Raw genomic sequence first — 10,213 nt, 5'->3', positions numbered from 1 at the left:
TACATAGAAGGACGTAAATTGTTATGTTATTTGTAAAATTTTAAAAATTAGAAAATAACTAAATTCAAAGCAAAAATGAATGGTAAAATAAGTTATTCAATCATTTGAATAAGTATTAAGTAATCACTGAAAATTATCTTTTTCATACTTATTAATACAAGACTATCTCATGCTGTAATATTGAGGGAAAAGGTAGAATGTAAAAATGCGCTTACACCCACACATGCACGGAAAATTTATAAAAGAAAATCCACAATCAATGAAGAATGGTTAATATTGGATGGTCAGGTAAATAGTGATTTTTATTTTCTTCTCTTTCTTCTATAGTTTTTGTATTTCCTACACTGCAAATATGTTTATGACCAGGAAATTTATTTTTTAAAGATTGTAAAAGTTTATTTCTGAAACTTACTTGAAACCTATAGACTTTAAGAGCTGAATAGAAAATTATAAACCATGTAGTCAATTTTTTAAATTTTACTGATGAGCTAAGCAAAGTCGAAAGAGGCTTAGTGCCTTAGCTACTGTCAGCCGTCTTGTCAGAGTATATGAAACTCGGACAGTTCCTTTCCTCATCTCATCTTCTTTTCTTCCTCTCTTATTGGCCTCCTCCTATATACACATACAAAGTTAGCTCAAAAAAAAAAAAAAATGAGGGGTAGACCTTGAGGGGTAGACCTTGAAGACATTATACTAAGACAAATAAGTCAGGCAGAGAAAGACAAATATCATGTGATCTCATCTATATGTGGAATCTAAAAAACAATGACAACAGCAAAAATACAGAGAACAAATTGGTGGTTACCAGAGGCAGGAGTGGAGTGGTCAAGGGATAGAAACATCTAATATAAAACTAATAAACCCTGGGAATATAATGTATAGCATGGTGACTATAGTTAATAATACTTTATTGTATATTTGAAAGTTGGTGAGAGTATATTTTAAAAGTGCTCAGTACAAGAAGAAATAATTGTAACCATGTGTGGTGATGAATATTAACTAGACTTGTGGTGATCATCTTGTAGTACACTTAAATCGAATCATTATGTTGTACACATTAAACTAATATAATATTACACATAAATTATATCTCATTTTTTAAAAAAAAGAACTAAAATTTTTTAAGGGATTTCTTTCCTCAAATTGGATTCTGTTCTAAAATTCCTAGTAGATGGAAAGACCCAACAGTGTCTCTCCCAAACCATTAGAGGGCAGTAGCAAGTCAAACCAGGCTCAGCCCTCAGCACAGTGGATAAACTCCAGTGAGAATAATCATCATTTTTGGCATCAGAAGCAGACAAACATGGTTCAAATCGTGCTGACCCCAGTATGACCGTCTTTGGCTTTCTCTAGCAAGCATTGGTTAAAAGAGTCTTTTTGAAGTGGGGCATTCTGGTTCTTATCCCACAAGAACAAGAAATGGATGACACCCCAGGGAACTGCCCCAGCAACACCTCCCAACTTTTTTTCAGAGCAGCAGCCCATAATCACCTCATTGCTTTGCTCCTCGTGTTGTCAGAGGGATCCTCTGGCCTTTGGCATGCTGGGAAACAGCTCAGATGGAAGGCTGGAAGAACACAGAGCGAATGCTTCTATCAAAATGACCAGCTGCCGATGCCGTTCCTTGGGATCCCACACCCTCTAAACAGAAAGAGAATCAGGCAAGAAACAATAGCCCAGTACTCCTCAGCAGAAACAAAAATTAAGTGAAATTTGGCAAATCTTCCTGTTCTGAATGATTCCCAGACAACGGTAAATTGGGAAAGTGGTCAAGTAAGTGTTGAGTCGAGACACGTGGGCCTGGCTGCAAAGCCATATTCTTCCCCTCCCTACACAGCATGTGAAAGTGAAAAATACAGAACTGGGGGAAATAGGGTTGATCGCTTTTATTAAGTCCAATTAAAGAACCTTATCCCATTTGGGTAGGGCTCTACTGTAGTGCTTTAATCCACTTATGCTAGAAGATGACTTACATTCAAATCCCAGCTCTGCCTCTTATTGGTCAAGTGAACCTGTGTGAGTTACTCATTTTTTCTGTGCCTCAGTTTTCTCATCTGTAAAATTAATAATAATAATGATGATGATGATGATGATAAATAATAATAATAGTAGTTCCTAGTTCCTAAGTTGTTGTAAGGATTTACATAGTCCCTGACACATTATTAGTGCTTAACAAATGTTAGCTATTATTAAGCGCTACTGGTGATGGGTATAAAAATCTTAAAATACAGAGCTTTTCTACTCTTGTTTCATAAGCCAGTTGAACATCTTGGGGCCTCTGCAATGAGGAAATTCTCTCCTAATTTAAAGATGCTCAAAAAGCTTGTTAGACAATCAATCATTCAAATCAATCCAGGATTAATATATTGGGAAAACCTCAATATCACTAAAAATTATTTCTAATGTCTGCCCTATATTGTTTAAGCTAACAATATTTTTTCCTCACCTAAAATACTGGTTATGGATGTTCTTCCTCAAAGGCAAATTTACCAGAGTTTGATGTGAAGGTTTAGAAACACAATGTCTACATTTTTTAAGTTGCTTCATCAAGAATTGAAGAAATGCCAAATAATTCCCCATAATTGATATGTGCTAGAACAATTATAGCAAAATTAATTATGTGGCTCATTGTATTTTCCAAAGGTGGCCACAAACCATATTTCCAAATTATATGTGATACATTTTCCATCAAGAGCTGGGGTTTGTATTCCATCCCACTGAATCTGAGAGGGCTTGTGAATGATGCCATGTGACTTCCAAAGCTAAGTCATACAAGACAATATGGATTCCTCCTAGTTTTCTTTGAGACGTTCATTCTCAGAATCCAGCCACCATGCTGTGAGGAAGACCAAGCAGCATTTAGAGAGGCCATGTATAGGTTTTCATTCAACAACCCCAGCTGGGGTCCCATCAATTGCCAGACACATAACTAAGCAACCCTTCATGTGATTCCGGCTTCAGAGACTGAATTATTCCTAGCCTTTGCGTCTTCCCAGCTAAACCCACAGACATAATGGAGCAAAACAAAGCATCACACTGTGCCCTTTCTGATCCACAGGATCTATGAGCACAAAACAATGGTTGTCATTTTATGCCACTAAATTGGGAGGATCGCTTGTTTCACAACAATAGTAACTAGCAAGCATGGTTGTCTCATATTTAAGCAGATTAGGATTTAATATGTTAAATACCTCCCACTTAGCTGAAATCTTGAGTGCGACAGTAAGATACTTATTTTGTCTTAAAGTTTTACTCCTTTTGAAACATAGAGTGGAGTATAGGAAGAAGTCCAGGGTCCCATTTCATCAGCTACCAACTATTAATGGTATGACTTTGGGCATATCGCTTAATATGTGGGTCTTATGTTGCATCTCTTCCCTCTAGATCCACTCTCTACCCATCTTCTCCACACACACCTTGAACTTGGCATCTCAGGAGATTGACCTTATGAATTACATCAATGAGCTTCCAGCTGGTTGTGACCAATGGGAGGCACCAGCAGGAGACACAGAGGACAGTAGGAGAATGAAGTTTAGGTATTCGTTTCTGTAAAGGAAAAACACTTTTGTTTCTTCTCTCAACACTCTACTCTCAGTAATAATTATGATCACCAAATGCATGGAAAGCTTTTTCCACATCAAGCAATTTTCAGATGCCAGCTGGATGTCCTAAAATTTAACTCAATTCTGACACTACCTGAAGAGAGCATCAGATCCCACAAGTTAAGGACTTAGTCTCACCAGACTGCTCCCACTCCAGCTGGCAATTGCAAGCCCAGGTTGTCACCTGGGCTTCTGACCAACTGGCTGTGAATTGGAGGTTCCCATGACCCTCTCTTCACATTTGATCACTTGTTAGAATGGCTCACAGAACTGAGGAAACAGTTTACTTACTAGTATACCAGTTTATTATAAAAGGATACGATTCAAGAAGAGCTAGATAAAAGAAATGCATAGGGCAAGGTATGTGGAAGGGGTGTGGAGCTTCCATGCCCTCTGCTGCCATGCCATCCTCCCATAGTTCATAGTTTATTGAGGCTTCATTACATAGGCGTGATTGATTAAATCATTGGCCATTGATGATTGAACTCAATCCCCACCTCTTCTCACCTCCCCAAAGGTGGAGGAGTAGGGTTGAAAGTTTCAATCCTCTAATCACATGGTTGGTTCCCCTGGCAATCAGCTCCCATCCTTAGGAGATCTCCAAACATCACCTCATTAAAATAAACCCAAATGTGGTTGAAGGGGCTCATTGTGACTAACAGCTCTTATTACTTAAGAATTCCAAGGAATGAGGATGAAAATGAAATATGTATTTCTCATTTTAAATCACAATATCACAATTGCCACCCTCACTCTTTATGGGGTGACCACAGCCTGGCAGCATCTCTCAGCCAAAGATCACAGATACTCTAAGATACACAGTTACTCTCTCTCTCTCTCTTTCTCTCTCTCTCTCTCTCTGTTCTAGTATTGCTCCCTTCCCAGCTCCCTTAGGAAATAAAGGTTAGTAGTTTCCCAACACACCACCCAGTATGTGTTGACAATCTAAGTCCTCAGTCCAGCACCCCAAAAGCTGGAGACCTACAAAAATCTCATTTCTGCAGTTATTAACTCCTGAATTACAGCGATGGTTTTTAAACTATTTTAGCAACGTATTCTTTTCTGTTTTTATTTTTATAAACACAGTCTTACACAGAATAGCAAATATAAATAAAATAGATAAAGCTAGTGCTGCATTAGTCAAAATGAGGATCCCCAGAAACTGGCCCGATGTAGCTTTTGCTCCCAAACCTTCCCCTAGACCGTCTCCTGGGCCTCTGAGGAACCTCTTTTGAGGACCAGTGAGTGTTCTAGGCCAAAGGCGGTCTTGATAAAGCTTAGTGACTTCAGAAATTATTTAATGTAGCTATAAAAGGAGCTTACTAGCTTTAATTGTCCTCAATATTCAAAGAATCGGAGGCTTTGTTCTCACCACATTTATATTATAATCCCTTATAGAAATTCTTACAATTTTACCTACAGACATCCTCCTCTTCTCACACACAAAACCCTAAAATCCCATTGCACAACACGTTTTTACACCATAGCTGTCTCAAAGATCTCCAGACTTGAGTATCAAAGGTTTATAAATAAACAAATTAAAACCAATGAATCACTGAAATAGTAATTAGAAAAAATTTATTATGCACACACCAAAAAGACAGAGTACTCACACAAACACTTAGCATGCAGTTCAAAGAAGTGACCAACAGAAGCAGCTTTTATATCTTTTAAACAAGGAAACAATTATTTGTGAAGAATTGACAAAGGGGTTTGGACATGGGGTAGTAACTTGCTGAAAAGGTAGCAAAGTTTGTTTATACAGCCATCTGGTGCCTGATTCCCTATATCTGGCTATAAGGATGGCTATCTTTCTCTTGGTATAGGGAGGGTATCTTTCACTTCCTGCTTTCACTCAGGCAAAGGAGAGGCAGAGTGTTCTTGCTGTTTCTTAAGTAATTCGAAATAATTTAACTTGATATAATCAGTATGCCAAAGTGACATATTTGGGGGCGGCCTGCCCTCAATCCCAGCATTATTCTTCCAAAATAAGCTAAATTAACTTTTGTTTCTATGAGTAAACTGGCTTTATCTACTCAGGGAATTTTCAAGGCTGGTCTCCATTTGTCCTTGATTTTAACAGAAGCAAAATGGCACAAAAGTTGTATTCTAGATACTGTGTCTGTGACACGGCCCGCCAGCTTCAGGGGATGATGGGTGCTGGTCTGCTCCTTGGTCTTCTGCGGCCACTGCGGAACTTGGTAAGAAAGCATGCTAGGTGGCACATGAGCCCACCCCAACTAACTGGTGTGGGAGTTCCGCTTGAGGTAGTGGGTGTAGTGAGTCAGGAGTAGCGTCTTGAACATGCTGCTATAGATGGCCCACGATGGAATCAGGCTCAGAAAGCCCGCCTTGAATAGACAAAAACATGAGTGTCTGAGAGACTAGAAGCACAGGAAGTTACAACTAAAACATCTCAATTTATATTCATCATGTTTAAAAGAATTTTTTGTAACTATTGAAGTTAAGTCCCCAAACCTTTTAAGCACAGCCATGTGTTGCTTAATGATGGGGATACATTCTTAGAAATGCATCGATAGGTGATTTGATCATCGTGAGAACATCATAGTGTGCATTTACACAAGCCTGGAGGGGGCAGCCTACTACATACCTAGTCTGTATGGTACAGCCTATTGCTCCAAGGCTACAAGCCTGTACAGCATGTTACTGCACTGAATACCATAGGCAATTATAACACAACGGCAAGTATTTTTGCAGCTAAACATATTCAAACACAGAAAAAGTATGTTAAAAAATTTTAAATATTGTTAAAATATGATATAAAAGATAAAAATGGCACATCTGAGTAGGGCACGTACCATGAATGGAGCTTGCCAGACTGGAAGTTGCTCTGGGTGAGTGGTGCGTCAATGTGAGGCCTAGGACATCACTGTGCACTGCTGCAGACTTTATAAACACTGCGTACTTAGGCTACACTAAATTTATAAAAAATATTCTTCATTCTTCAATAATATATTAAACTTAGCTTATTGTAACTTTTTACCTTAGAAACTTTTTTAATTTTTTAAATATTTTTTAATTCTTTTGTAATAACACTTACTTAACATAGGAACACATTGTACAGATGTAGAATTTTTTCTTCTCTAAATCGTTATTCTGTAAGCTATTTTCTATTTTTAAATTCTTTAATTTTTTTCTTTTTAAACTTTTTTTGTTAAAAACTAAGACACAAACACACATATTAGTCTAGGCCTACACAGGGTCAGGATCATTATTATCACTGTCTTCCACCTCCACATCTTGCCCCACCAGAAGGTCTTCAGCGGCAGTAATAGGCATGGAGCTGTCACCTCGTATGATAACAATGTCTTCTTTTGGAATACCTCCTAAAGGCCTGCCTAAGGTTCTTCTTAAGGAGGTGTCATTCTTTTCAGAAATATGTCCATGGTGGTTTGCTTGGTTCGTTTCTTTTTTTCATGATAGATAATGCACCATGAACATGCCTCTCTATTAATGAAAATCTTTTGGTGTTTTTTAATGAATCAAAAACTTTTTAAGGAGCTTGTCGAAGCCTGCAAAACTTCTGTGAGACTCTTCACTGTGAATTTTCTTGGAAGTTCATTTTCTTCTCTGCGGTTTCCTTTTCTTTTGCCTGTTCTTTAGCAATGCATTCCTGTTTCGTTGCAACAACTACTCATTAGTCAATTCTTCAGGAACGACCTCTAGTTGCTTTTCAATGTCATCTTCATTTACACCCAGGTAAAAGTTGTTTGTCATTTCAAACACAGACTTACTGATTGTTGCAACCTCCTCATCCTTGGCAAATCCTTTGAAGTCATGGGTGAACCTCCTGAGTATCTTCTTCCAGATGCCATTCATACACTCCTTGGCAACATCACCCCAAGCCCAAGCAAGGTTCTCGATGCAGTCATAGATGTAATCTTTCCAGAACTGCGTCAGTGTCTTCTCAGTGTCCTCCTCAGTTGAAGCAATAGCCTAAGCAAAGGTCCACCTTGGGTAGGAGCCTTTAAAAGCTGTTATAACTCCTTGATCCATTGGTTGGATCAAAGAGATGGTGTTTGGAGGGGGAAAACGCCATTCTGATATTGGGCTAAAGATATTCAATAAATGGAGGCTATCCAGGATCATTATCAACAATAAGTTAAATTTGAAAGTTATGTTATTCTCAAAATAATACTTTTTGAATTATTTAAACCACTCAGAGCTGGCAGTAAATGCAACATTATAATCAGGTTTAACCTTTTCTTTCAACATCGCAAACTTTTTGCTTTGGCTATGGTCATCATGGTGCCGAGAGGAATACGCTTCTGTGTCTGATCACCAATCCAAGTCATTAGAAGTTTATCCATGTCCGATATAAGCCTTTCTCAATTATTTATTAGTTTTGTTGCCTTCAATGAAGCAGATCCTTTAACAGTTCCCATCTCCTTGTTCTCGTTCTTTATGATCATAACTGTAGGGAACTGGGACATGCCTGACTGGCAAGCAATAACCATCACTGATTTTCCACCTTCTTAGTCTTAATCACTTTTAATTTCATTTTCAAGTCAATCATTCAATGTGGCCTCTTACTGGCAACATTAGCAGTGGATTATGTATGCTTAGGGGTCATGATGAACAAAACAACACAAAGTTTAATCAAGCACAAGAGAAAATGATGCAGTTAAGAGATCTATGAAGGTAGATCTATGAGGTTGCTGCTGGTATAACACGGCATACTGTTTTACATCAGATTTATTTTTCTAAATAGAAAGAGTACTCATTAAAATAAAAAGTATAGCATAGTAAGTACATAAACCAGTAACATAGTTGTTTATTATCATATCAAGTATTCCATACTTACATAATTATAGGCACTATACTTTTATGCGACTGGCAGCACAGTAGGTTTGTTTATACCAGCATCACCACAAACACATGACTAATGCCTTGCACTCCAACACTACAATGGCTTGGAAATAGGTGTTTTTTCAGCTCCATCATAATCTTATGGGACCACCGTCGTACATGAGATCAGTTGTTGACTGAAGCATAGTTATGTGGCTCATGACTATAATTGCTAAAGTTTAAAGGTTTTCTGACACTTTCTCCGCAAAGTTTTCTCAGAAACCAAAGCAGTCACTTGTAGAATCAGCCCTGAGGAAATTCTAAATTAAGAGAACTCTGTCCATGGTAAAGCACCATGTTCTTTCTCTTAGTGAACACTTCCTATTCCTAGTCCTCAGTCTCCTCGTGTCTTCATGTTCTTTCCACCAAGGTTTGATTGAAATGAGATTTAAGGAAACAAATCAGAAGATCTGTCTAAAATTCTTTGGTGATGCTGAAAACAGAACTACACTGAAACTGTTTTCAGTATTAGCATGCAATATTCGACTCTACCTCTTTTTATATCTGTGTTCATTTCTACAAGCAGCTCAGGAATAGTAAGAACTCCTCACATCATGTGCCATTTAATGTGATTTCCATATGGAGTCCACGGCATGCAGGAAACAGCTTGTGCTTACTCACAAAAGCCAGTCATGCACACTACTCCTAATTCATGGGCACTGACAACACACTGGTAGCTAAAAATCAGGAATGGGGCGGTGGGGGGGTGCGTATTTAAACAATGGAAATCAACAAGTGCTACATATCAAGGTGTTTTGCTTTGTTTTGTTTCATTTTGTGAACAGCCAGAGAGTTGAACATTTACTAGCGCAGAGGGCCAGAGAAGAAAGCAGTCCTATGGGGGAAGCTCCCTGTGTCTTGATCAGCTCTTCCCAGAAGCCCTGGGAGCCACCTTACTTTCTGAGGGGAGAAGGGAAGTGGCCAGGGTGAGATTTGCCAGTTGGGGGTTATCTATGAGCTAATGACCCAAGCCTCCAGCTTCTCCTCCCCTGGCTACCTATGCCTTTTCACTGACTATATTACCCATCGGTAGCGCACCCTCTGGCATCGCTGTCCTTGCTAGGGGAGAAAATGGTTGAGTGTTCCAATAGCAAGGAAAAGCTATCTCAGCCCTGTGAGGGCCGCCTATACATTTGTCCTCACTTGCTTCAAGAAAAGAGAAGTTATCAATTACCAAGATTTCATGGGCAAGACAGCCACAGGTTTCATCTCCAATCATGACGTAATTCAGTGATTCTTTAACAAACTCATCAGCAGTCTTGGTTATCAGGTTGGTGTTGATGTAGTTTGTCATGCGGGTCGAAACAGCATATGGGGTCAGCACCTACAGTGGGAAACAAAGACAGTAACACAGGAGCAATCCACCCAAGCCTGAGAAATAAACCCCCATTTTACCATACCTTCATTTTCCAACTCTGTTCTTCCTGTAAAAAGTGTCAGGATCCTAAATGATAATGCAGCACTGAAAAGGCATAGAACTGGTGCAGAGGTAGGAATAGGAAAGGCTGGTTTCCAGTTTCACTTTGCCACTAATTCAAGATGAGGCTTTAGCCACATGACACTAGGTGGTTCAAATGCACACAGGGTAACTGAGGATATGAGCCATCTCTCAGAACATGGTTGCCAGACTTTGAAAATAAAAATGCAAGACACTCAACTAAATTTGAATCCAGAAAAACAACAAAAAGATTTTCAGTATAATTATGTCCCAAGTAAGGCATGGGATACACTTACAGTAAAAA

General features: G+C 38.7%; 1 protein-coding gene across 1 annotated transcript in view; it reads right to left on the bottom strand.

Moving 5' to 3' along the window:
- Positions 1-5,811: 5,811 nt before the first annotated feature.
- The window catches only part of HSD17B3 (hydroxysteroid 17-beta dehydrogenase 3), a 37,170-nt gene continuing 32,768 nt past the window's right edge, over positions 5,812-10,213 (bottom strand). The window contains exon 11 of the mRNA XM_023525060.1: positions 5,812-5,953. Coding sequence (XP_023380828.1) covers positions 5,843-5,953 — 111 coding nt within the window. The 3' untranslated portion in view covers positions 5,812-5,842. The remainder of the gene's footprint in view (positions 5,954-10,213) is intronic.

This window comes from Pteropus vampyrus, unplaced genomic scaffold, assembly GCF_000151845.1.
Source record: "Pteropus vampyrus isolate Shadow unplaced genomic scaffold, Pvam_2.0 Scaffold520, whole genome shotgun sequence".
Classification (NCBI taxonomy): domain Eukaryota; kingdom Metazoa; phylum Chordata; class Mammalia; order Chiroptera; family Pteropodidae; genus Pteropus; species Pteropus vampyrus.
The sequence above is the reverse complement of the archived record's forward strand: the minus strand, read 5'-3'. Positions and strand labels throughout refer to the sequence as shown.